Source organism: Corvus moneduloides, chromosome 3 (assembly GCF_009650955.1).
Source record: "Corvus moneduloides isolate bCorMon1 chromosome 3, bCorMon1.pri, whole genome shotgun sequence".
Classification (NCBI taxonomy): Eukaryota; Metazoa; Chordata; class Aves; order Passeriformes; family Corvidae; genus Corvus; species Corvus moneduloides.
In genome coordinates, this window is record NC_045478.1 from 118429762 (window position 1) to 118457075 (window position 27314).

Below are 27314 nucleotides of genomic sequence, written 5' to 3' on the forward strand. Positions count from 1 at the left end.
AAACATTTTCAGCCTTGCTCCTGACAGGAGCTGGGGACATGGAGCTGCAGCAGTTTTGCCCCTCTTGGGCTGTCAGACACAACTTGATATCTTTCTAACAATAATATAAAAAAAACCTTGCAGCAAATTTCAGCAGACTTTGAAGGGAAAAGAACTAAAGAAAAATTAAGAGCTATACACAGGAACAAGAATGCTGGAACCCAGCTGACTTCAAACAAATTACATGGACAATTATATGCTTCACTTGCATGAGTCACTGCTCTGATCATAGTTGCTGTACTGTTGCAATAATTAACTATTTTCCCCCCCATGAAAATTCATGTTAACTGTGCACTTACTGCAGTTTGCTTTTGCAGGCATAACAGTGGGTCACAAAAAAAGCAAAGATGATTTTCTGGGGCATTTACCTGCAAGAGAAGAAAAAATGAAATATTAAAAAGCTGAGTATTTTAATATTTTCTATATCATTGTATTTAATCCAACTTTTCACACTTGGATAAAACCATGCTTTTCTGAAAGCAATACCATTTCTGCTTAAATTGATATTTACACTTTGAAGTACAATCTAAAATCAAACTAATTTACTGTATTGATTTTTGTACCTGTACCAGGAAATATGTTTTAATACATGCATATGCTTTTAGATAATTCCAAATTAAAGAATTTTAATATCCTGCCCATCCAACTTTTCAAAGTATATACAATTAGATCACTAACTGTATGTATCAAAAGCAGCACAAAAATACACTACTAGCTGCTTATACAGTATTTTTAACCAACAAATAAAAGCCCTTTGCAAATGAGGTAAATACCTCTCTTATGGACAGGGTAAACTGTGTTTTACTTGAAGCAGACCCAGAGAGTCCTCATTTCTAGGCCAGGTGTCTCTCCTGTGGACTACACTTCATCTGGGAATGAGTTATTGAGTGTGTAAGCAAGTAAAGATTCTGGACCCTTGAACATAATACTGAAGCACACAACCTTCTAAAAGTGTAAAAGGATTTTTCCCCCACAAATAATCTCTTGGATTTTCTCCCTCTGCACAGAACAACCTTAACCAGAGGGACACTGGAGCATTTGTGGATCCGCTGTTTATGCCCTTGAGAGATAAATAAAAACCAGCAATGAAAGAACAAATAATATTTACAATCAGAATGTACACCAAATGTATTAAACACACCAGTGATAACACTGATGATACTGAAACAACCACGAATTGAGTGTGACATCTGAGCCTTATAAAAACCCCAGAAAATACAATAGCCTATTATGAGGCTGTAGGATACAAAGAGGTTTCAGCTAAAAGGCCTTATGCAACCCTGAACTGAGTTAGGCTGGAGTCTCCCCTCCCAGCAGCTTTATAACTCCAGGCTTAACAAGAGAACAAATGTCAGAGAAAAATCCATCAGGCAGAATGTGTTTGGGGAGGTTAAACTCATGTAAAGTGATCATGACATAAATTGTAATTAGGAATTATTATAGAAAGGGATGGCTCCCTGTAACAGGTCTAGACAAACCAAGCTCACGTTCACAGCACAGTCTACACCATCAGCTTGGATTGTTCCATTCTGTTAAAATATGACTGACCTTCCTGTAAAAAAAAGTTTTCAGAGTCTGGAAGAATAGAGATAAAGTTGCAGGGCGCGGTTGGGAAGGCAGGGATGGGAAAAGGGTTAATGTATGAGTTTGCACTTTCAATTTAACATTAGTTAGCGCTTAGAGACATAAAATATTAAGCAGTATTCTAGTTATTTACAGCGAGTTTCCTTCTTTTCCCACACCACACACTTGAGTCAGTCACAACTCCGGCTCCGAGCCGACCCGCAGCTCCCACCGGCACCAGTAGATGGCACAAACCATTTATTTCACTGTATCCATCACCAGATTTATTGCAGTGCCTCAGAAGCAGAGACTCACCCTTCAAAATAGTGCTGTGATACATCCCTCTAACGTAAGGGCAGTCACTCCTTATAATCTTTAAATTAATAGTTTGTTCTAAAAAAACTTAAAATATATGTAGCACTGAACAAGAATTATACTATATACATACAGATACATTACATACCTTCACAGGTAAAAGGGAATATAGATAACGAGGAGAAACACCAGACATCAATTAATTACAGCAATCGCTAAAATATTGTGAGCCTTAGAAAATAAAAAAAAAAAAAATTAGAAGGGTAGAAGTAATACAAATCAGGTTAAATTCACCCAAAAAAGCAACCATTTATTTTAAACTAGATAAAGATGTAAAAGAAACAGCACATAATCAAACCTGCCAAAAACTTTAAGAAAATCTGACAAGGAAAAAAAGGGGCCTAAATTTTTGTCTGAAGTAAAAAAATGGATAGTTTATAATCAATCACACACTATCATCTATGAAATCCACATGGTTTCTAAAGAACAAGAAAAATAGACACGAAAATAGTTTTTATTATTTAAAAAGATATATACACACTCCTGGAACAGTTGCTTTGCTGTTCCACACATGTTGGAAAACCCCAGTTCCTGGAAAGAGAACAAAAAGGGAATTACACTGAAATACAGGGCTGGGGAAGCAGCTGATGTTCTGTAAAGCACAACACTTGCTCTTGTGCAGTTTTGACAGAATTCCTGGAATGCTGCAGAAAGAAGAATCCGGCTGCCTGACTCCATTTTTAAAGTTGCAAATATAACCTATAGTTACCTAATTATAGGATTTAATGATACTTAATTTTGTGTTTTCAGAGAAATATTATGACATCATGTCATTTTACAGGGCAAACCACTTAGCTTAATAGCTGCTATTCACTGCAGGAGGACACATTAGAAGCTATGCAATCATATGGTAAATTATGCTCATATCTCTTTGTCAAATTATAGGTTAATAACATGAGAAAAACTGTAAATAACGTGAAGATTCACGGTTTAATTATTTTAATAGAAAGTAATTTATCAAATAATTATGAAAAACAAAGAAGCAGCCAGGTCTAATGGGCTGGAATATACAAGCAACAATGTTTTTCTGCATTAAGCCAAGAACTCCTGGACCAAAACGCTCATAGTAAGAACATCTTAATTTTTCCTCCAGTCCAGGACAACTCCAGGCAGGCAAAGCACCAGGCAGTGCTTGTCTCTCTCTCTCCCACCCCTCATGACATCCAGTGATTGTGCAGATCAGATCAACAGGTTGATCTGAAAGGCAAATTTGGTTTTGGCAGGTTTGTTCCCTGCTGACCCAACCCAGGCTGTGCCACATGCTCAGATGTGATGCAAGGGGAGAACAGGGAATATGCAGCCAGCAATGGAAGAACTGTTCCACGCCAAACCCTGCTCATACCAGATTAGGCGTGAGGCCCAGCTGATTAAATGTGGGACAATTTAGTCTGGGACATTTGCCTAGACAATATTTGGATGGTAACAATTTTACAGATGAACCCAGAAATAAAAGATATGCCCACCACTGTAAAGAAACCAAGTTAGCACAGCTAATGACTTAACGAAATTTAGTGTCATGTTCCCAAATCAATGTTGTGACAACATTTTCTGAGATAAATACCCCAGTTTTATTGCTGGTATGGACAGCTGGGCTGTTTGCCTTAATTCCTGAGCAGTTCAGATATGCACAAGGGTATCTAGGGAAAGGTGCCCCTGCCCAGAGCAGAGGGTTGGAACTAGATGGGCTTTAAAGCCCCTTCCATCCCAAACCAGTCTGTAATTCTGTCTGGGAGTGACAAGTGGAAAAATGTCGCTTGTGATTGTTGACCACGTTTGCTGCTAGAGAAGTGAGACCCTAGAGAACTTGGGGGTGTCAAATACCAGTTATATCCTTTGTACACAAAGCTTTTTACCTCCTTGTCCCCTTCTCACTGCATATCATCTTAAAACTCACCATGGAGGAGGTACAGACTCACGGAATGGAATTGCTCCCGCTCTGAAGGGCTGGTTTGCTGAGGAAGGCAATGACAGCAGCCTTCACAGTTATGATCATCCCACAAAGGGCTGAGGAGGGAGTCAGTGATAAAGTGAACAGGAAGCCAAGGCAAATATCTGTCTGTCTCCAGGACATGTGAATTCCCTCCTGACAGGAGCTCTATGCTGCCTCTCCACCTGACTCACAATTTCTCTGCAACGCTTTTCTGCTGAAATGAGCTGCACTGAGTACACCTGCTAGAAGGGCTGTTTATAGTAACCCGCCTCCATTTGATTTAAACATATTAGAGAATGATAATAGAAAAAGCTTAGTTGGCAGTTCTGGGGCGGGGGGGAGGAAGAAGTAGTAAGAGGGATTAGTCATGTCTGTAACCAACATGGAACAGTACTGATAGTCCTCCACGGTGGAAGCAGGCAACAGTCCCTGTACTTGCCGTGGAGATAAGAGAAATGTGTTTCCAGACTCAGCAAACTGTCACTGCTCCTCTCCAAGGCAGCACAAGGGTCACACAGGACTGAGGTTTTGCTCCTAACCAGGCATCCTGTCAGTGGTGATTTCCTGATGGGGATAGAAAGTAGAGCACAAACTAAACCAGACAAACTGGGTATCTTTAGGAGTCAAGGGAAGTGGTAGCAGCGGACACTTCTCTGATGGCTGCACCAAGAGTATCTTTGTATCTCATGAAGATGTCCATATAAAAACAGAAATGGATTGGAGCATGGATAACCTGAAAGCACTTAGAGTATGGGAATGCCTTAGCTAGGTTTGCACTGTGATTATAAGCCCAGATTCACAGGACAGACTTGGAATTTCACAGACCAGGATCCTAACACTGCTGACAGAGGAGTGAACTGTAAAACATCGACATCCCTAACCCCTTACTTCAAAATGCAAGTAGGAATTTTGCATCAGTAGTTATCTAAGGGCAGATTTGCAGTCGGTGAATCTCCATAAGCCAGAATTTTTTGGGGTTTTTCTAACCCCACAAGAAGGAAATTGGGAAAAGGTTTGAACAACACTCAAATCCCATTGTCTAAAGAAGAAGGAACATGCTGGATCAGAAACAGGCCAACAAGACAACCTCAGCAGGAGATAGGAGGAGGATTAACAAGTGAAATTGCTATTTGACAATGAGCATTGCTGAGATGGAAAGCACAAAGGGCTGGCTGACAAAAATAATTACTAGATTCACACGTGTTTTAGCCACAAGATGATGGAGCTGATGATTTATCTCAGCTCAGCAGTAAAATACCCTTGTTATTGGGCATTTCCTTACAAACTTGGCTGAACAGCCCCCTCCAGGACACAGAAATGCCATACATGAAGATTTGGTGGGCAGTTTTCTTCCAGTACGAATAATGGAACAACTATCCTCCCAAAACTTCAGTAAAATTCTCTGTATCAACAGAGGAAATATGAACTACATTACAAAGGGAGGTTAGCAAAAAAATAAAAGATATTCTAGGTCTCTGAGAAGACTTCAGAGGTTCCTTCTCCCAACACTGGGAGACAGAAATAGGCATATTGAATTTGCAGATTGGTCAAGTTCCAAAAATTTTCCAAGGTCCTCAAAATTTTATTTTCTGAAGGCACAAAAGACACAGCCTTTATTGCTGCTGAAATTAGCTTCCCTGGGTCACAGACTACTATTCAAAGAGAGATTACAAACTAAAGGGCTTTTCTCCAGCCAAGGAAGGGAAATAAATGCCATAGTTACAGTATTTGAGCAACTCTTGCCACTGAGAATTTATTGTCTCAGAACAATGAAAATAAATGCAAAATAATTCAATTGATAAATGCTGGCTACAACCTCCAGAGGAACAACCACCCCAAAAGTAGACTAAAACCTATTTCTTTGGAGTCTTGCCAGCTTCTCCCTGAAACACATTGATTTTGGATGCCTTCCAAGGCTACCATCTCACCTGTTGTGGCAACGGTCTTGTAGCAAACATGCTTGACTTCACAGTTTCAGGTCAAAAATACTTCTTCTGCAAGCATGAGCAAGCCAGAGTCCACAGACTTCTGAACTCTCACTTTGTGGGGATGCTGTGAGACTTCTTTCCTCTATTCTCTGACTTGGTAAATTTTTGGGGGAGGATGTCATCAGTCTTTGGCTCTGTGTGTGCACTGTGCCTTCAACTACCAGGGCCTAAAACTTGTGGTACCTTCAATCACGGTAAAAACTTATAAATACAAATTATAGCTCAGAGGTAGAAACACTCTTCTTTTCCTCTTGTGGGTAGCAATTGCAAAGCTACAATTAACCTCAATTAATAGGAAGGGTAAGCTTTCTACAAAGAATATGCTGTTCAGGTGTTTTTAGTGAGAGCACTTGGCACTGCTTCATCTGTCTGTAACAGGGAGCTCTGCTGGGGTGAAAATTAAAGTGGCTGAAGTTTAATCCAAGTGCAAAGTAGGTTTTTCCCCCCTATACAAAAAGCAATCCTGCTAATAAAAGCTACCTCGAGAAGTTCAGAGTCTGTTTGGATCCTGAGTGCATCAATGGGCCCTCACTGCCCTGAAGAGCCACTGACACATTTCACCTCAGGCTGAATTCCCTGGTTCTTCCCTGAGGTCTGTGCTCAGTCCTGCCCCTGCTGTGCCTGACTTGAGTGGACTCCCTGGATTCCTGACCTCCAGTTTGCCTCCTCACCACACATTCGTGTCATTTCTGACACAGTCATCACATTTCTGCTGATCACTGGGCTGCACCCAGAACCTGTGAGTGCCACCAACCCTGCTCAGCTACAGGAAAAGTAATTTTCTGCGACCCTTACCTTAGGCAGCAGTGTAACAATTAAGCTCTCGTCCCTTGCTCTCACTGCTCTTTCCTCCTACTAGAGTAAGAAATATTCCAAGTGCCAACTTCCACTCCACCTACAAGATTGGTGGAACTGAAAGAAAAAGATCAATGTCACTAAAAAATTATAATTTTTTAAGATAAAAAATTGGGGAAAATTACTAAATCTGTACAGAACTGTCCCCTTCACAGTTTCTACTGTATTAAGATTTCCATTTTCAACCCATCATGTCTCTCTCACATCCCTTGAGATACACTTTATATTCTATATCCAAAAATGATTTCCTATTGGCTTTCTCAGTGTTGCAGTTGTAGTAACTACACAAAAAATAGCACTCCATGCACACTGTTTGTATTGGTTCTGTATCTATCCCATAGACCAGCAATATGTACCTTTAGTTTAATCTTCATGCCATCAGGCCAGGCTGCTAATTATTTACATATACTAATGAAGTTTTAAGCTGCCCAAAGGAGAATACTCTGGACAATACATTGTAGAAAAAATAAATTACATCCCTTGAAGTCAAAGGTTTTGATTTAATAATTTTAGATTTTTAATTTAAAACTTCCCTGTGCGTCTGAAATGACTTTATGTGGATTTGAATGTAACTTGGCTTTTTAGCTGTATATTTTTGAGGGGAGTTCATACTGGCTTGTATTTCGTACAATTGGCTCAGTTTGAAGGAGGGAGAGCAAACATCACATCACTACCTGACCAGGTGGCCTTTGGCTTGGGAATGTCCTCACCTAACCTAAAAAGGAAGGTACAGCAAAAGATCTGAGTAAGAGAAAGACTGAGAAGATAAAAAGCTTCAAAAGCAAGAGAATACATTTGTCTTATTTTCCCCTCATTTTTATTGTATTCCCAAATTCCAGGAACATACATGTCCTGCACCCCCCTTCCCACTTAATCCTAGTTCCATACTCATCCCTACTGGAAAAAATGTTTTCTACAGCCACAGTGCTCCATATCCAGGTAAAAACTAATCACTTTTGTCAGGTGAGATTTCAGTGCTGGCTTAAAGCCTATGCGAAACTATGGCCTCATTAATCAGCAAATTTTATCTAATTACCAGAAGCCACAAGGGATGATCCCGCTGCTGTAACATTTCACAGCTCCCCCTCCCAAACTTGATGGGTTGTGTTGTCCCCTTCTATCAGGCTTCTGACCCAAATACCAGCACTTACGAACAAATTCCCATCCCCCTTGAGACCCGGTTTGTATCTGCAATGGGCCCCAGCTCATAAATTACTGCTGTTATGCAGGGTGAGTTTGCAATAGAAACTTCTCCTGATTTGGCAGCCCTGGCCTTACGTGCACCTCCCTCCACCTGGGGGCAGGAGGCAGAGGGAAGTGTAGGACCAGGATGGGAAGATGCAAACAAATCCAGGCCCCTCTTGCAATGTTGTTCTCTGATTCCCACTATAGGCAACACAGCGTCAGCTGAGGAGATGTCTTTGTTTCCCACTAGGAAAATCTGTTCCATTCAGGATTTCAGAAAATAGAACCATTTCATTCCAGCTAAACTCGATAGCTTGGTTTGTGTTCCTGTGACAAGCCATTAATCTATCTCACATACACAAGGATCCATATAGGAGAGGAAAAACCTTGCTTCTGGATTACTTGGGAGACAACACAGGGCTTTTACAGGCCCTTATCACCCACTCAGCAGAGGAGGGCTGACAATGGCACATTTTCTTCTAGAACAATCTACTGCAGCCAATTCCCCCCAGCCAAGAAAACAACTGAACTATTCTGAAAGGTTAGAGATTAGACTACTTATTTAAAAGAGCTGAAGAATAGATTTTAATCTTCCCGTTATCTGTTTCCATGAGAAAATCTCCATGCTTGCCCCAGAGTTCTCCTTTTGTGTCTAGTCTAGACTATCATAATAGATGTGACAATTGTTTTTATTACATAACTTTGGAAACAGACTCCGAGAACTTGGTTATTAGAAAAATTCTGCTTTGAATAAGATAGGACAATGCGTGGCTTTTTAAAAGCAAACCATGAATGTCTCTATTGTTGGTTTGCTTTCAAACTTGATTTCTCACTCTAGAAAAAACCAAAAGCCATTAGATATATTTTAGATTGCGCCAAACAGTAATATCCATAGGAAGATTTCCTTTTCCTACACTTCTTCCCGTGCATAAGGACATAGCAGAATTCTTCATGCAGGGAAAAATAGGATTTGACCTTAAATTGCTGTCCCAAATGATAGTAAAGTGATAATCCCAAACCAACACTAGATGAAACTCATGGTCACCAGTCCACCAAGTTATCTATTAAATCATCAAGGCTGGACATCCTGCCAGTCACAGCTAAAAACTCTGAAGTACTTGTGTCATCCTTTGCCATTATTTGCTCCTCCAGGCTGGATACATTTCATACTTCTGAGGAGTGAGGTGTAATAAACCTCTGTAAAGCAGAGATTCATGGCCATGATACTCCCCTCTTTACTGAAGAAGTGCCCTCACTGTGCCTCTCAGCTGGACAGCAGGCACAGGCAGGCTTACAAGACATTTTGTATTAAAAATAAGGCGCTTTAGATGTGGTTTCTGCTAAGTACCTTTATATTAAACTATTTTTGGTGCTATTTTGACTTCCTCCACAGCTCAACCTTCCAGATTACTTCTCTGTCCTGCTTTACACTTGGAAGGGATTGAAAAACTTGTTAGTGGTGTTAAATGGAACAGAGATTCCTGCTAATGGATTATTGATCATACAAGAGTGATCTTTAGAGTATCACAAGCAGAATGCCTTTCTCCCCTCTGTATAAAAATCTAGTACTAAAAATACTAGCATTACATGCTGATTATTTTCATGAGGGAAAGCATTAAGCACAAAACATCTCTGCTGTAAGAGGAGGTGGCTTCTCTATTTTTAGCTACAGATTTTATAGGGTATTTCATCAAACTCAGAGAACCCCTTTACCAAAAAAAAAAAAAAATCAGTATAAAAGTTCTCCATTACTTGGCCATAGCCACAAGCTCGTTTGGCTGAAACTCATCACAAAGTATTTTGCTAACTCCCCACAATATCAGTTTTAAACAGAGCAAGAATGAAGGACTTGGCAGATGAAAAGTGCAATTTTATTTCATGTCCATTGTCCTAGAAACTTTTTCCACCTTTGTGAGTTGTATCTGACAGGCATCTTGAAACTAACCCAAAATCCTTTTCCATCCACAATCCAGGATATATTAATTTGGGTTTAAGGCTAATTTGCTGTTAGGTGACACTTGACTAAATCATACCATATTTCTTGCCTTCAGCTGGAGTCAAATGGCAATAGTTTAGTTTTACTTTATAAAAAGTCAGTTTTCAGAAATAGTTTGGGCAACAGTCTGGTAAAAAAAAAATCATATGTAAATATAAATCTTCATCTAAGATCCTGCCAGGGGAAAAATCATCAAACTGGAGACCCTATCAATAAAAACCCCCTGTTTTCAACTAAGTTTGCAATGAGGTTAGAGTGGTTAAAGGCACCCCAGGTTTGCATCTGTACAGTGCTGTCACACTGTGCTAATCCAGCCTTTCACTCTGGCCCAGACAGCTCCCTGGAACTCACAGCACAACACATGCTTCTAATTACCCATTTTCTTTGTGCAGGCAGCTCTCAAGACCTGCATTTCCCAAATCGTTGAGGTCTAATTCCCCAGCAAGAAAACACGTCCAGCATCTTTTCTGCAGTCCTAGAAGGAAAGAGGGAATGACAAAAGGCCTGTCCATCCACACAGACAAATTGATCACCTATACCAGCATCTTTCACATTTTGGGAAGTAACTGGAGGTATTTTGACCTAATCCTTCACTACAGGGGGAAGTGAAGCTGGCTTTTGCCATGGAAGGTGTCGCTGATAGCCCCCTCGGAAGCGCAGTGACCTCTGTCACATGAGGAATGTGTGGCAGCTTCTTTGGCAGCCCTGTCATTTTCAGTCTGTGATGCCAATTTCTCATTCTACCCTGGCTACAAAATTGCATATTGCTACCTGAACACAGAGCTTGCAGGGATGCTCCCTTAAAATAAAATTCTCCAAGGGATGCTCACAGGGGAAAAAGGATTCTAAGGATAGAAATACTTTTTTTTTTTTAAGTTCTAATTTTCCCTTCACAGTGGAAAAGACCAGCCACAAAGGAACGTGATCAAAGACTAAGTTTAGCCACAGGTATGACAGAAGAGAGCAGCATTTTAAAAATACAGCTTGCCAAAGGGTGAACAATAATTTATGGACTGAAATAGAGAAATGAGTGAAAAGACACAAAAAGCTCAAACAAAAAACCCCCATACCTAAAATCAAGGAGTTTACTGTGAAAATATGAGAAAAATAATAACCAAGAAGCCTAATGAATTGGATGATGATTGTGTACATATTACATACATTCAAAAAGCTACAAGCTCATCTTCAAAACCTTGGGAAGGATGTGAGATCTTTTCCTTCAGCACACTGTTATTTGCCCAAAACTGAAAGCTGCAGCTTCCTCCAAATTGTTTCTTAGTATCACCTCTCCAAGAAAGACCTAAATAGTGATTTAGTTTCTACTCCTTCCATCCTTCTACCGCTTTCTTTTTCCAAAGAAAAAGGTGTTGCCGATTTCCAAAATGAGCAAGCTAAAGGAGCTTGTTTTGGAATGATAGCCCTATGTTCATCACTTGGGGAATACATTTTAATCTCAAGGCTATTCACTATAGAAAGGAAAGGATAGCCAAGTTGTACGTGCAACAACATGGAAGGTAAAGGCAATGCAATAAAAACACCTGGAAATGCTGAGGGACAGTTTGGAACTTAGGCTCAGTTATAAAGCTGAGACTGGACTGAGATAAATCAGTTATAAAACAGTCTCACTTGGAGCTATAACCTGTATTTTATCCTGATATGTTTACAAATTTGGCAGCCACTAAAGCCACCAATTATCATGGAAGTGACATCTACCACACTCACATTAATACCCTGGATTCATATCCTGTGATCCACAATTCCAGGTACAGAAGGATGCAAGAGACTGGCTGTTACTCCAGAAGGGGCATTACTGTTACCCCTGGATATAAACTAGAGTTTTCTCAGGTTAAATCAGAATAATGACTGAAAGTTATCACATGCCCACTAAATCATAGAGAGGACAGGGCTTCACCAATCTTGTAAATATTAAGAACGTACTGAAGACAAAACATTGATCTTTGGTGGATCTATTCCTCAATTGCCATCTGGAGTTATTTTACTTGTTAGAGAGAAAAGATTGTTGCCTCAAAAGCTAAAAGATCGAGTAATGCTCCAAATAAAGACATTACCACAATGAAGTTAGCAGTTCCATTTCAAATACAAAGTGGACCTAAGTAACAGACAATTGCCCAGAGACAATTGTTAGATTTAACACCGTGTAAAGTTTATTGGGGAGAATCAATAGTCTCTGCCAATGGCATTTAGAGCACTGACACTACGGAATATTTTATCTCAGATTCCTCAACCTTTACAGTTTGATTGCTGTTTTGGAACACAAATCCTACTGCCTACCTTTCCTTAAAAAAGCCCTTAAGGTCCTTTAAAAGTTTGTTAGACCAAAAAAATAAAGCAAAGTTATTACATCCAAAGCAGGTAAGTAAAAAACAAACAAACCAACAAAATAGCAAAACCAACAAACAAAACCCCCAACACTTTCAGAACCGGTGAATGTTTCAGAGATGATCAGATCTGGTTTAACAGAAGGGTGACAACTTGGGGTTTGCCTCCTTGCAAGGTTTTATTAACATGGCTTTACGGTAGTGCCTGCGTCAGCAGAACAGCTCAGCAAACTTCACACCATCTTTCTGACAGTCACAGCATCACAGAAGATGGTTCACAGCTGCAGATTCGAGAATTGTTCCTAAAGCTGAGCCTGACAGAATTTGTGCTGAGTTTATTACAGTTAAACAGTTATTGAAGAACAGCTGACTTCTCTTAAGTTAGGAGTATTACTTTATAGGTATACAATGCAAAAGCAGTATTGATAGCTCACTGTGCTCACTTGTTTACATGCAGAGTCCCATGTTAAAGAGTTTTCTCAGTAAAAATTTTGTAAACTCACTTATTTGAACTTTACTAGAGGAAGGGGGAAATTTCTTACCTTTGTCTTCTGACCTCATCTCAGCATCAGCACAATTCACATGAATGTGGAAAGCAAGATTTGGCTAACAGAAGAATTCAGTTATCAGTGAGACACCAAAAAGATGACATCTTTAAAAGACTGCAGATGGAGAATTTGTTCCTTGCAATATACAGTGTTTTCTCCCAGTGGTTTTTTTCACTTCCTTCTTATAATCTGTTTTTTATGGATTGGTACATAATGTGAAAAGTTACTCTACAGTCTGAAGTTTAATGCCTAATCCTTATTGAGAGCTATTTTAATTATCTCAAAATAGTCATAAACTGTGTTTACAGTTCATCACTTTAGGAAGTTTATTGATGAATAGACCCCTATCCAGTTTTTCCTCAGATATTTCATTTCCTAACATTTCCTACCATGTTTTACACATTTCAAACCTTTACTCTCTCAAGTGTTAATTACCAATCATCTCTGAAATTGTGCCCATCTATTTACAACACACTGATAATGAGATACCCGGCTTTAGTTAAAATATTCTTTGAGTGCTCTAAAATTACTTTAGGCCACTGCCCTGCTGCTGTTCCAAGAAATGCTCACAGATACTCCCTAATTATGTTGTCCTTTCCATTGCCTTGTCACCAGCAAAGGAATAACTAATTTGCTCTCCACTTTCTCCCTGAGCTCTATTTTCCAAGTTTTCCCTTGGACAGAACTTCTCATTTTTTCCTTCCCAAGGACACATCAGTTTTTATTTCTCCTCTCCACTCAGTTACATTCAATTTCCTGTTTCCAAGATTTTTAGATTGTTGTATTATTTATTCCTACTTGTGTTTGTAACACCTGACTTAAGATCATCTGCAAACGCTGTTATTATTCTTCTTACATCCAGCCTCCTTGCAATCATTGATCTGGGACATTCATCAAAACAGACCAGTTGCTTTCTTCCACATAAGAATAAATGCAAATAAATGCAAAATTTGTTTGGCCAAAGGCACAGTAAAAGTGGAATCAAACAAAAGTAATTAAAGAAAAAAAGAAGTACATTAGAAGCTCTCCCAAAGAAAATAAATCAATTAAGAATGGCAGCAGATGCTCAATGAGAAGAGGGATGCTCAGGCAGGATTAGTTCTGCCATTTCTAGAATGACATGAAGCAAGAGTGGAAGGACAGAACAAATTCTCTGCATTCCTTTCATTAGCCAAACATATTTCCTGGTCCTATCATGTCAATAATCCCAGAACTAAGTGGGACAGCTGCAGGAGAAAGTGGAAACTACAAGGCATCTTTCTCTGCTTTGAGAAGAAATCTTTGGCAATGGACACAGCATGGTAAAGTGAAAACTCTGCAGTCAGGACACACCCCCCACAAAGGCATGGATGGGGAAAGGGCCTTTCCTGAAAGATGAGGTGGAGGCTGGAGCTGTTTACAATGACATTCATGACATTAACAGATTGTTTTAGTTGTGTGTTGCCCAGACATCCTTGAAAATTTACAGCTGGCAATTTCCTCTGAATGCCTCATTCCTTTCACTTCAGCCTCACTCAACACCTGCCTTCTCTTTGCCTTTTTTCCCCAGCCCTATTTTTCTCCCTTCCCTGGTCTTTCCATTTACAAGTCCTACTTCACCAGTCAAGAAATTATGACACCAACTTGATATTTTTCTCTTATTTGTATGCCTCCTCCTGCTATCAGAAGCCCAGCTTTCCTGGGTGCACAATCCCTAATGCTGGCACACCACCCAAGAAAATCATACTGGTTCTGAAAAACCAAATCGACCACAGCTAAAGGAGATGATCTGCTAAAGTAAATTTACAGGAAGGGTGTCCAAAAACAAACAAAAAAAGCTTTAAAGAGTAAAAATTCCTGCATAAAAGGTAAAAGGAAGAGCTCTCTAACTTCAGGGTGAAAGCTAGCAAGCACTGCTTGCCCATCCATATAACCTTTATTTTGTGGCACTCTCAGACCTTGGTGGCCCACCCCATCACCCCTGAAGAGCATGTGCAGGGATTAGACAAGCATTCAAAATGTATAAACTCCCACAAATTGTAGGGCCCTTGTGAAGAACAAACAGACAACAAAAGCTTAGTCATTTAATTCTGCCCATAGAGTTCCCACTCCCCACTTTAGTTTGTGCTGCTGGGTCTTCCCTCACCCATTTTTTTTTCCAGGATGAAGAAGCCCAGTTCCCCCAGTCCCTTCTCCACCTTGGAGATGGGCTCTGTTGGACTTGTACAGGGTTTTCCATCTCTTTCTTGTAGTGATGGACGAAAACCCAGCCATGGTGTGCCAGATGCAGCTGCTGAGAGACCAGCAGAGAGAAAGAATCACTTCACTTGATGTCCTGGTTATGTTCCTTTTGATCCAGCCTAGCGTGCAGTTAGCTTTTATTACTACCAGGCCACACTGCTGACCTGAAACCCAAGCAAATTTTTCTATTGATTCCAACAAGGCTGAAATACCAGACTGAACATCTAATAAAGGAGCCAACAGACAGGGAACAGTGGCAACAAAACAGCAAGCACAAGCTTACAACAACTCCTGATAGCATGTGTGGGAGAAAAGTTGCAATCAGATACACCCATCCTGCTAAAACAGCTGCTTTTTACTGACTGCCCTGAGTTTCTGAACCAACTTTCACCTGGCTCCTTACAGAAGGGAGATGGGAAGTGATCAGTTTTCCCAGACCACAGCTTGCAGGAAGACAGGGAGGCTATTTCTAAAAAAAATTAATGTGTTATTTGAGATAACAGAGGCAGTGATAGTGATGAGGCAGGAACTCTCCCCTACTCAGGCACAGGATTTAGTAAACAAACTGGCAGAGCCAACCCCTGCTGTGTTTGTTACTCCTGCAATTTATTAAAACCACATTGCAATCTGGGGCATTACCAACACCTGATGTAATTGTGAGGCTGTATCTACTCCCAAAATAGTTAACATTCATGTAACAAACTGATTTAAGGATTAAAACATTTGTCTCTTACACACACAAAAAGAAAATAGAAGCAAGTCTTCACCACAAGCAGAAGGAGTTAAAAGCATCTGACTTTCTGGTCTCTTACATCAGTTTGTTTTGAACACCAGAGCTAGCTAGAACATCAACACACACATAGGAACTGTTTATTCTATGTGCTAGAGTTACAGCCCTGCTCTTAACCCACCAACAGCTTGCTATGCCTGACCACTCTACTGGAATCACTTTCAAATTCAATCCCAGCAGCTCCAGTGCTATCTTCAATTACAGTCACTCTGCAAAAGCCAACCCAAGAGAGCAAGACAAACAAGCTGAATTAAACAAAGCACTGTTACCACCCTGACACAGATGTTAACAGGATGCAGTTCCTTTTAGGCATGATAAAAAATAAAAGACACCATTCACATTCCAGCTCTTCAAGTCTTAAATGCAGCAGAATTTTTTCCAAGAAACTTAACTGAGGAATTAAGTGCAGTAATACATCACATTAAGCCAGTATTACATCACCCAGGATCTGAGTTGGCACTACATGGTCTTGCATCCTCTGAGATTCTGCCCAAAACACAAATGTGTATTTGAACACAACATTTCCCCAGTTGTCCCAGAAAGAAAGTGAAGAAACCACATAAATCACACCCACAAAATGAAGACTGAGGAACTGGAATCGCCACAGCACTTCTACAATTGGTCAGGCAATCAGAACAGTGTAAATACGTGTAATTGTATTTATTTATTCAAGTAGGTTATGGTTTTCATTGTACTGGCAATCTTTTGGCGTTGACAGATGCCTTAACTTTAAACTGTTGCATTACACAGAAGGTATGGATCAAAAAAATCATGTGGAAAAAATACAGGTTTTGAGCCCCATCCAGCAGCCAGATGGCTGAGCACACATTATCTGTAAAGTTAGAAAGCCAACAAAGGCTTCAAAAACATAGCTAAGCGTCCTTCTTACGACTTACTAGCAACAGCACAGTACCTGCCTGCTAGACACAAACTTCACAGCAGTGGTAATTTAGCCATGACCTCCACTACTCTGGAGTAGCCCACACACCACACTATTTTTTTTTCCCTTTTAAAACTGTGCAAAAGTGCTTAAGCATCTCTCCCGCACTCCCAGCCACAGCACAGGTGAACGCCACCTCAACAAAGCTATAGAGAAAGTTTCCTTTGGAAACCACCCGGAGGGCATTACACAAATCAAAAGTATCCCTTCTATAACAAGTTTCACTGACCAGTGTAACGCCATCCCAAAAACAAAGTAACTGCTTCAATTTAAGTGATGAGAAAGAAAGTTTGTTCCTGGAAGGCTATTGAAGTACTTCATAAAAGTAGCCTCCTCATAGAAGTGAGTCATAAGTTGCCTTTTTCAAATAAGGACGTTAAGACTCTGAAGAAATGCATATGTAGGTACAGAGTACATCCACTGATAGGAGCTTTTCCACATCAAAGTTGGCAAGCACGTTCTCTGCTCCTTCAGGCAGTGATGAGGTATGCAACCATAGCCTGCTGAGTTTGCGTCGCCACTGAAAAGCCCTGTTCCCGTCTGGCCATCTAATACACCTCACACAGCTCGAGACTTAGATAAATCTAAAGCCAGCCTTGCCTGAAGCGCACTTTGGAGGGCAGCTGCAAGCTGGACACCTCATGGACAGAGGCATCGTAGAGGGGACACACCTCACTTGCGATCTGCACGGGCTTTGGTGGAGAGCACAGGGCTGCCAGGGTAAGGGACGGCTAGCACCCACCCAGGGCTGGCCCCTCCTACTCACAGGGCCCACTCTACGGCGAGATATTCTACTCCACTCCCTCTCAGAGACAGAGACCGGGTGGGGTAATGCTCGCCATTGCCATAGAGCCCCTTCACACAGGGTGCCCCCATCTCCCCGCTGCACTCCCCCAGAAACAGCGCCTCAGCACGAACGGGATGGTGCCCGAACCCCTTCCCCTGACGGACCAGAGACCCGAACCCTTTTCTTCAAATCCCTTCCCTTCACGGGCCAATTCCACTAACATCCTCCCCTCACGGGCCAGGCCCGTGGATCTATCCCTTCACCTCATTGAGCAGAGCCCCGCGAACCCCTTCACTCAAACCCCTTTAGCTCGCTAAGGAAAGCCCCCCGACTCCCTTCACTTCACTGCGGAGAGGCCCCCAACCCCTTTCAACTCACTGAGAAGAGCCCCCCCGGCCGCCCTCTCCTCACACGGACCAGCCCCCCGAGCCCCGTCCCCTCACGCACCGCCCGCCCCGCTCCCGCCATTGCCCCTCAGGCACGCGCCCGGGGGCGCCCAACGGCCGCACCTTTCCCGCCCCCTCCCGCCGCAGCCCCGAAAGCCGCGCTCAGGCGCGCGCGTCACGCCGCCACCGTCGCCGGCCAATGAGAGCGCGACGAGGCCGGCGCCCGCGCTTTGCGAACTCGGGGGCGGGGCCGCTTTGAGTGACAGCTCGTCTCGGCCTATCGAAAAGCGGCGCCCCCCCCCCTCAGCGCGCAAAGCGCTGCTGAAGAGGGGGCGGGTCCCCTCTGCTCACCCCCCCCGCCGCCGCTCGCTCCCCCCGCCCATCGGAGGCGCTCAGCGGATTGACAGCCCGTTCAGCCAATCAACGTGGCGGCCGCCTTCGCGGCGGCACACCTCGGGGCCAATGGGAGCGGCGGATGGGCGGGGCCCCCGAGGTTTCCAAACGCTCCGCGGCGCCATGGGCTGAAAACTAAACCGAGATGGAATCTCCCAGTCTGAACCGGTTTGAGCCGGTTCCGAGCCTGTGGCATTAGGAGGGGGGAGACGCGCCGCGCTCAGTCCCCGCTGCCGCTGCCGCGTGTGTGACCTGCTCGTAGGGGACCCGCAGCTGAGGGGGCGAAGTTTAGTGCGAGCCGCGGGGGGGGGCGGCGGGAATGGGGGCGAACTGAGCGCCGGGCGGGGAGGGCGGCAGCCGCAGGGGCAGCGAGAGCCGGCGGGGCCGGGCCTGGGCGGCGCGGGAGGCGCAGCCGGGTAGATCCCCCCGCACTAGCGAGGCCGGAGCGCCGCGCCGGCCGCTTTCCCGGCTGAGGGGAAGGCGCGGAGCCGAGAGCGGAGCCCCTGGGGCCGCTTCGGGCGCCTGGTGCAGCCAGGCCGGGCACGCTGCGAGGGGAGGAGTGGCGCCACTAACCCCGACCCACCACCGAGGAGGGAGCGCTCGCCTTCCCCCCCACCTCCTGCCGTGGTGGTTTTTTCCCTCCTTCTGTGGTGGTTTTTTTTTTTCCTCCTTCCGTTTGTTTTTTTTTTTTTTCTTTTTGGGAGGGGGTTATTTTTGGTGGTCTTTTTTTATTTTCTTTTTTTTTTTTTTTCTCGTGGCGTGTGGTGGTTAGAAACTTGGCTTGCCCGCCCCTACTTTCTGAAGGAAGAGGCTGTGAGAAACCCGTAGGTAAGCGAGGGTTGCGGGGGGGTCGCGATGGGCAACGGGGAGGGGGGCAGAGGGGGGGATTTTGGGGGGCAGAAGGGGGGGATGTGTCCGTGCAGGGGGGCACAGAGCCTGGCCTGTGCTAGGAGAGATGTGATGGACCCCGTGGAGAAGCCCTGAGGGGCGGGGGTGCACTTGGATGGGGTTTGGGGTACGAGCATCCCCGGCCTGGCCGAGCGCAGCCACGGATGCTGCGGGGGATGCTCTTCGTTAGGAGGGGGCCGGGCAGGCTGGGATCGGGTGCGGGCAAACCCGGCGACATAATCTGTAAATTATTAGGAGTGGAAGTTTCCAGAAATATTTTTTTGTGTGTGTGTGTGTCTGTGCAGCAGTATTGAAACGTCCGCCTGGATCACGTGGGGAGCCCTGTATAGAGCGCAGGGCTGGAGCCCAGGGGAGGAGGAGGAGGAGGAGGAGGAGGGAGGGGCGGGCTGCGGGGCCGCCGCGCTCCGCAGGGCCCCGGCCCGCCCGACCCACCGCCCGGGCCCGTTCCCCGCCGGGAACCGGGGCCCTGCCGGCCCCAGCCGGGAGCCGGAGCGGCTGCCCGGAAGCCAGGGCGCTGCCCGCCCGCCGGGGCGCTGCGGCAGGAGCCGGGGAAGGGCCGCCGTGCTGGGTGGGTGTGAGTTATTTCCAGCCGAAAATGAACGCTCCGAGGTGTCGGGCAGATGTTACTTAATCCGTCTCGTCCTTCTCCTTCACGTGTGTGTGAAGGAGCGAAGGGAAGGGGCGGTTTCGTTGCCATTGCTGGTTTGTGGAGTGTGATGCGAACGCGTTTGTCGTGCGCTGCGTTTCAGAGCCACTCACCCCTCCTGGGTGGGATTTACAAGTGATGCAGCTAATTCCTTGGAAGAGGGAGGCAATTCATTTGCATTGCGTGCTTAGAAATGGGGCACAGTGACTCTCCCAGGGTGGGTTTGTTTTTTTTTAGTTGCTGCCCCCAATGAGCTTTAAATATCTGGGTTGAAGGTGCTGTAGGATTCATTGTGAATGCTCAACATTTCTTACTATTAAATGCCTGCTGTTCTTCGTGTGTGCTACATGCCAAAATGAATCGGGTCTACCACAACAAGCTAACTGTTGTGTTAAAGGTCCAGGGTCATCGAGAGTTGGGATAACTGTGTAAACAGTGCTGTAAATGCAGTTCTTTTGACCTTCGGTAGATGTCATATTCTTGCTATGTTGTAGTTCAGAATTTCTGGGTTTTTTTTTTTTATTTTTTTTTTTAACTTTTTGTCTTTTGTCTCTGTTTGCCCATTTATTAAAGGACTGATCAGTGGTGGTTCTTGAAGCTGAGGCTTAAACATGTTCTGGAGTTCAGGCATGATGGGGGAGGGAAAGTGTAGGAGTACCGTAAATCAGAGATTATGAGCTTCATGTGGGTACAGTGTTAGGAGTGGGAGATCGAGTTGGTTGCAGGTGGTGGTGGCCACAAAGCCGCCATTTCTGTGTTTCGGCTGGCGAAGTAGGTAGGTCATTTTGAAGATAATGCTGGGAGTGGTGAAGGGCCCCATTCAAAACATTTCCTTTCTGCTTCCATGTGGTGAATAACTTCTCTTGGTCACGCTGCTTCTCCTTGGCGCTCCCAGGGCGGCCTGAAAACCACCGAAAGAGGCTCAGGTCTGAGATGAATGGCCCTACCTGAGGAGCGACTGGTTCACGACATTTATTGTAGTTTGAAAATTGCTTTCCTGGCTCACGGCTCAGCCATGGAGGCCAGATGTGGACAAAAAGGGGCGTGCCTGGGAGCACGAGTGGTTGAGGGGAGCATTGACTGCTCTGAGCCTCTTCATGGGTGCAGTTTCCTTCTGGGGGTGCTGCTCACTGCCTCTCATCTGCCTGGTGACGTTTTCAGCCTCCTCCTGAGTCAAAAGAATGAAATGAAGAATGAAGTCAGCCTTTCCTGCTGTTGTGTTTCTTGCTTCCAAACTTAACATTGCAATTTTGAAAACATTAGGAGTCGAAGGAGGGAAGAATAGGCAGGGATTGTTAATTTTAATATATTTTGTTCTCTACTTGATATTTATTTTCTCCTGGTTTTGCAGGTACATGTTGTGAAAAGACTTAATAGGATGTTGAGATGAAGCCCTTAAAATGGTTGTGTTAGTGTAATAATAATTGAGTTTTCTACTTGAAAATCCAATTAAAATATTCGGGTTTTAAGCTATTTTTATATATTGAAGTAAAAGAAATTACTGGACACTACTTGCAAATACACATTTCTGAACAAAAGGTTTTCCTTGTCTGAATGCTACTGCAAGACTTTCACTTAATTAGTAATTACTAGGGTTGAGGCACAGGTTTGTCTTGCTCCTTACTTTTGAGCATGACTTAAACACATAAAGCATAAAACAAATTCTTACTTATACATGGAGTTTAGTAAGAGCAAATCTGACTTTATGGGGTGTGTTTCTGGAAGAGTTTCAGGTTGTATCTTTCTGAGTATGCAGATGACTCTGGTGTAACTTTTTGATTGATCTTGCACTTGCCCAGGCTTCTGGCTGTTTGTTCAGTGAGCAGTTTTATGTGAGATTTGTAGGTTTACAGGGTTTGAAAAGGAGGATGAGTGGCACAGAGGTGCTGTAGATGGCAGGGTGGAAATATGTGTCAGAGTTGCCATTGACTGTGAGAAGAGGGCAGTAAACTTGATTAGGTGTTTCACACGTGGGGGAAGATGGTGTGGAAAAAGTAGAGTTTAACTTTACCATCAAAAATTCTGTGGCTTGTGGCTTGCTTTCCTGCTTTTCATGAATGTCTTTATCTTGCACCAGTCTCTGGCTGGTAAAGAATCTTACGTGCACACCCCACCTGACTCCCTTTGCATAATATCAAGGCTGCTCTATCTAGGACAAAGAGTTAATGCATGTGTTCCTGGGTTTAGGGGACCTGAAACCTCCAGTAGAATTCCGTTTCAGTTTGAAGTGATCTCACGTGGAACACAGAGTAACCTGCTGATTTAACAGTCCCTTTGCTTCAAGTTCTCAAAGTGCCTTCAGTCAGCTTAGTTTCAGTGGTAATTTTTTACTTGGATGTGGTTAACTTGTAAGGTGGTTTTCTTTTTTCTCCCCAACTATTTGAAAAATGCCCTCTGGCTAATTTCTTGCTCTGTGTGTAGATCACATTTCACCTCCATACCCAAGTGTTTAAAAGCTTTTGGAACTGAATCTTCTGAATGTGCATGTTGGCCTTGGGAACTCGATACTCGGCTGACATTGCCAGTATGGGTTTTGGTTGTAGTGACACAAGGCTTTTCCACCAGCAGAAGTGTTTAGGGATGGTGGGGGTTGATACCTGCTTTTGAATAAGCTCTAGGGTGCTGGTAACACAGCCTGTTCTCTAGTCAGACTGCTATTATGTGTTCTACCTGTTGAAGACCCTGAGAGTTGAGCTGGGGTGTTAATGTGTGAATTTTTCAGGAGGGAATAAGAGAAGTTTGTCCTGGTATGTGCCCCACAATCAAAGCAGTGTTGTATTCAGTGTTATCTACTACTGCTAACATAAGCATCTTGTTTCAGTAAGACAAATGAGCTAAGTTGAAGCACTTGCTTTGCAGCTGCATCTGATAATAATTTCTTATTAATTGATCAGTTTTTAAAAATTTATTTTGCAGTAATCTATGCCAGCAATTATGACAATGTTAGCAGACCATGCAGCTCGTCAGCTGCTGGATTTTAACCAGAAACTGGATATCAATCTCTTGGACAATGTGGTGAACTGCTTGTACCATGGAGAAGGTGCACAGGTAAGGTGGATTTGGAACCTACATTTATTGACCATGTTTAATCTTACAGCAAATCAGCTGAGCAAATTCAATTCACTTCAATAACAATTAGTAGTATTAGTGAATTTACTGAGCTGGTGACTGGAATATCACTGGCAGTCACGTGAAATGTGAATTCACATTGAAATGACACTTGGAGAAATGTTTGTTTGGCCTGTGTTCATTCCTAGCTTGCCTTCTGCTGTTGAGAATTATTAGCAAATATGATTTGGTAAGGACACCATGCAGCTCACCTTTTCTGACTTAGTTCTTCAGGAAGGTCTGAGCTAGCTGTTACTTGCTATCGTGGACAGGATTGTGAAGCCACAAATGTAATGTTCGCTTCAGTGAAGAATTGTATTTAAAAGAAAAATCTTAGTGATGTTATTGCTGTGTTTGTATTTATAAAGGAGCATGTCATGCATATTTAATAGAAGAGTTTGTTCCTTTCTTGTGTCTGGTCTTTTTTATTTCCTGTTAACAGTTTGCACAGGTTCTTCTTGCACTCTTTGGACTTAGTGCAGATTGCGAAGTATTAAGTTGAAATGGAGGCACTGTGCATTTGTGTGTTTGCTTATATTGCCTTGAAAGTGAATCTTGTATTGCTTTTATCTATTTCTTGAACTTCTTTGGAAACAAGACTTAAATGTTGAGAGCAAGTTTTGCTACAAAGGGTGTTGGCATAGTTCCTCTTCTGGCAGATTTTAATTGTTCAGGCTAAACAAATTGGGAGTTTCAGTGTTAGGCATCTCTTACTAAGATAGTCTTGCACAACAATAAGTGAATTAAATGGGACAAAGTAGCTGATGCTTTTCTATTCTTTCCAGCTGTTAGAATAAACAATGATATGTACTTGCTTTGTGTATCTTTTTAGGGGGGGGGGAAAAAGCTTTTGTAAAGCTTACTAATGTGAATTCCAGTAGGTTTTGAAATACCTTGTTGTTTTCTGAAATATTTGCATTTTGAGTGTTCTAAATTCAAGTAGTTACTTGCTGTAGTTTTCTAAGTGCTTGAATGACAGAAAACTCCTTGCAGCTTTTTGCCCTAAAAGTGTGGACATCTGTAGCATTCGTTTTGTGATCTGCTTTACTGCCCTGCAAAATAGGTGATGCTTGTAATATTGTTTGGTTTGAAGAGAGTGGAAAAAGTTGGGAAAAGTTTATAAGGAAAATAAAGGATTAACACTAAATACAGTGATCAAATTGCCATTGTTCTGGCATTGTGAGAAGTTGCTTCACTTGAAACAGCTGGGAAAAGTCTCCAGTATCTAGAAAATCAATGCAGTAAGAAGCAAAAATTCAGGAGGTGGTGTTTTACTGGCAAAAGTGAGTTATGATAGAAACTTGTTTTAAATACATGTATCACCTCAGTGAAGCTTCAGTCAGCTGTTTGGGTGCACTTCCAAAATGGAGACATTTCAGGGAGTCTGAGCTTTTCCCTCTTCAAGGGGGTTCAAAGGTTCCTGCAGGAAAAAATGGTTCTCAGTGGAGTCTGACAGCTCAAGCCCTGTATTAAAGGGTGACAGGAATAATAGGAGTTGAGGAAATTAAATATTAAAATTGGGAGATTACCAGTGGTTTTCCTGGAATAGGTCAGGGTAATGTCAGGGTAAAACAGGTTTAGAATGCAACCTGAATGGCCTGTGCTGAACTTGCTTTCAGATTCACCTGCCTCCTCCTTCTGCTTAGTTCTTATCTCTGCTTGCAAAACTTATCTGTTGATCTATATTAGGCAAGCAATAAGCTATTTTCTGTCCTGGAGATTTAAATTTTTTTCTCTTAGCTTTTTTGGGTATACTTCTCTGAAAAGAAAGAATGTCCCCACCCCAGTGCAACACATGACTAAGGGAGATTTCATGCAACTCACAGATATTTACCTGGACTCATTCCAGCCTCTTAATTCCATTGATCTGTTAGATCTTCACATGTCCAGAAAGATTATTTGCAAATTTTTTTTTTTGGTACCAACAGTACCATGAGACTTTGTTCTTGATTAACCATTATTACTAAATTTATACTTACATTAAATTTATTATTAGTTTATGAAACTACAGTGTTTGATGTCCAGAAAAGGGGTTAATGGGTATGAGAGCAAACCTCTCAGCGCTGGGAGAAGGATATGGAGTGTCTGTTTTGTTGGTGTTGAAATTCGATCCTGGGATATGTCACCAGTATTAGAAGCAAACAGGAGGCCAATATACAAACACACTTTCAGATTGAACCTGGAAGTAATACAGCTATTTCTTCCCTTTTAAAACTAAAGTGTATTAAAAGTGCTGGTTTTCTGTTTGTTTGGTTTTATTTTTTTTTGAATTCTGATGTCATACTCTAACAATATGGCTGCACTGGTTGTGGACTTAAGCAGAACATTTGTATGGTACTTCTCCATGTCAAATCTGCAGGGACCTACTTGCTGGTCCAGTTGCTCTGCTGTACTCAATTCTATCAAGTAGGGGTGCAAGTAGTGTTGTACAGATAGTTTAGACATACTTGCTCTTTCCTGTTGGAACCTCCAATTTTATTTTGTAAATCACATGCCAATTTTGTCTGTTTCTTGCATTTTATGTATATAGATTTGGGGTCTTGATTGGGTTTCTAAGTTAACTGAAAATACGTGTTTTCTTACACCAGTTGATGGTGTAAGTATGGCTCAAGTATGTACTTGGATGAGACTAGAAGTCTGCATGGCTGTAGTAAGTTCTAACTTTTGAAGTTAATCCTAAAGTAAAGCTTTAATTGCTTTGCAGCTCTGTTGAGTTGGCTCTGCAGTGCAGTGAGAGAATGAGCTAAGTTCTGTTAGTTGTGTTTTAAGATGTCCACCTCGTTGGGAAGGCAGTGCCTGATGCTTGTAGGGGATACAATTTGCAACAAGATTTGTCAGTACACTGCACTTTTGGAAATGGCTGACATCAGTTCGGCTCCCTAAAGATTATTGACTTGAGGACATCTAGGATTTTGAAAAGGATGGCTAAAATGAGTTCAACTATTTCAGTGTGTAATTGCTTCAGATGAGGTTTTCAAGAAACCACAGTATGTAGGATAGTAATTGATAATGTCAGTCCGAAGGAAGAGCAAACCATTAGCATGACCAACTCCCTTCCTCCCACCAGTAGGTTTTTATTATGGTTTTGTAGGTTGTTAGGTACACCAAGGATCCCTCAGAAGGAGAGATTGGAGACCTAATGCTCTGCTCTGTGGTTCTTCAGAATAAAATCAACAGTTCCTACATCAGCACCTTTGCAGCACAATGCAGTGCTCCTTAAAGCTGGCAACTTCATATGAGTGTTTGTACTGGAACTAGAAAGTTTGGGTACCCTAGAATTAAGTTTTATCTGGATGACTTTGTGGAAGGGGAGAAAACTTCATTCCCTAGTAGGTTTTCCCCATAATGTGTGCTGTTCTTGCATGTTCACTGCTGGTCTGGATGAATCATTCAGGATGGAAGAGTGGAAGTGAGTTATTACTGTCCTGCATCGATGGGCTTTTGGAGTTTGGTTGTTACTAAGCTTCAGCTGTCACAGAAGGAGGCTTAAGGGACTTGTTGCTGCGGTTGAGTTCTGCCTAATGCTTAGATAAGTAGTTTAAATGCAGTGTTACATATTGATATCTTCACTGACAGTATATAACTTCTTAAATGATCTAATGCTAACAATTTTTCAAATCAAATTTTCTTTTAGCAAAGAATGGCACAAGAAGTGTTGACTCACTTAAAAGAACATCCTGATGCATGGACAAGAGTTGATACTATTTTGGAGTTCTCTCAGAACATGAATACCAAAGTAAGCAAATTAACTTTTATTTATTTGGGTTTCCTCTTTCTTCCATTCATAAACTTTGAGGAAGGTGTCTCATTTTTAGCCATAGACTTTCTTGATTCAAAACACATTTTTTTTTAATTGTCTTGTTCTCAAAGTCAGCTTTAAACAAGAGCTGTAAATGAAAAAATATTCAGACCTCCTTTTACATTGCCAAGAGTTTCTCCCTCCCCTTTTTTTTTTGAGGATGAGCTAAATTGGATACACAGAGTTTTTTTCAAGGCACTTACAAGCATTATGCCAGTTCCCAAGATTGGTATTGTGTCTGTATAAATCTGAGTAATGAAAAGTCTCCTAGAGCCACGTTTTGTCCTTGGATAAGTGCTTGGCTATTTGTGATCATAATGAAAGCCATGTGCATGTATCTGAGGAGAAAATTTGTGCCTAGGTGTGTTAAAAACAAAATAAACCTTATTAGGCCAAGGTTTTGAGAAATCAGTAAAGGTTAAGCACCCTAAAGTTTGTAGCACATCAATTCTTTGCTTCTGTGCAGAACACATTTGCTTTGTACTGCTGTTGGAAATCCATCCATCATGGTAAAGGCT

The 27314-nt window shown here is 42.5% G+C and overlaps 2 protein-coding genes across 13 annotated transcripts in view; one reads left to right on the forward strand and one right to left on the reverse strand.

Annotated features, from left to right (window-relative positions):
• The window catches only part of LOC116441625, a 55290-nt gene extending 48283 nt beyond the window's left edge, over nt 1-7007 (reverse strand). For 4 of the 10 annotated variants that reach the window (XR_004239194.1, XR_004239193.1, XR_004239191.1 and 1 more), the window contains exons 1-3: nt 6691-7007; nt 2066-2148; nt 339-407 (exon numbers count right to left, since the gene is read on the reverse strand). Coding sequence is in view for 2 of the 10 variants with exons in the window: in XM_032103733.1 (XP_031959624.1) it covers nt 339-360 (22 nt within the window). In the remaining 8 variants the exon portion in view is untranslated. The remainder of the gene's footprint in view (nt 1-338; nt 408-2065; nt 2149-6690) is intronic. The other 6 variants (XR_004239192.1, XR_004239190.1, XR_004239188.1 and 3 more) reach the window with 5 other exon arrangements.
• Nucleotides 7008-18443: 11436 nt separating this feature from the next.
• The window catches only part of XPO1 (exportin 1), a 36867-nt gene continuing 27996 nt past the window's right edge, over nt 18444-27314 (forward strand). Inside the window, exons 1-4 of one of the 3 annotated variants that reach the window (XM_032103735.1) lie at nt 18444-18577; nt 19107-19162; nt 22806-22937; nt 26632-26733. In XM_032103735.1, coding sequence (XP_031959626.1) covers nt 22812-22937; nt 26632-26733 — 228 coding nt within the window. In that variant the 5' untranslated portion in view covers nt 18444-18577; nt 19107-19162; nt 22806-22811. Of the gene's footprint in view, nt 18578-18688; nt 19163-19791; nt 19812-22805; nt 22938-26631; nt 26734-27314 lie in introns of those variants that run through there. The other 2 variants (XM_032103734.1, XM_032103736.1) reach the window with 2 other exon arrangements.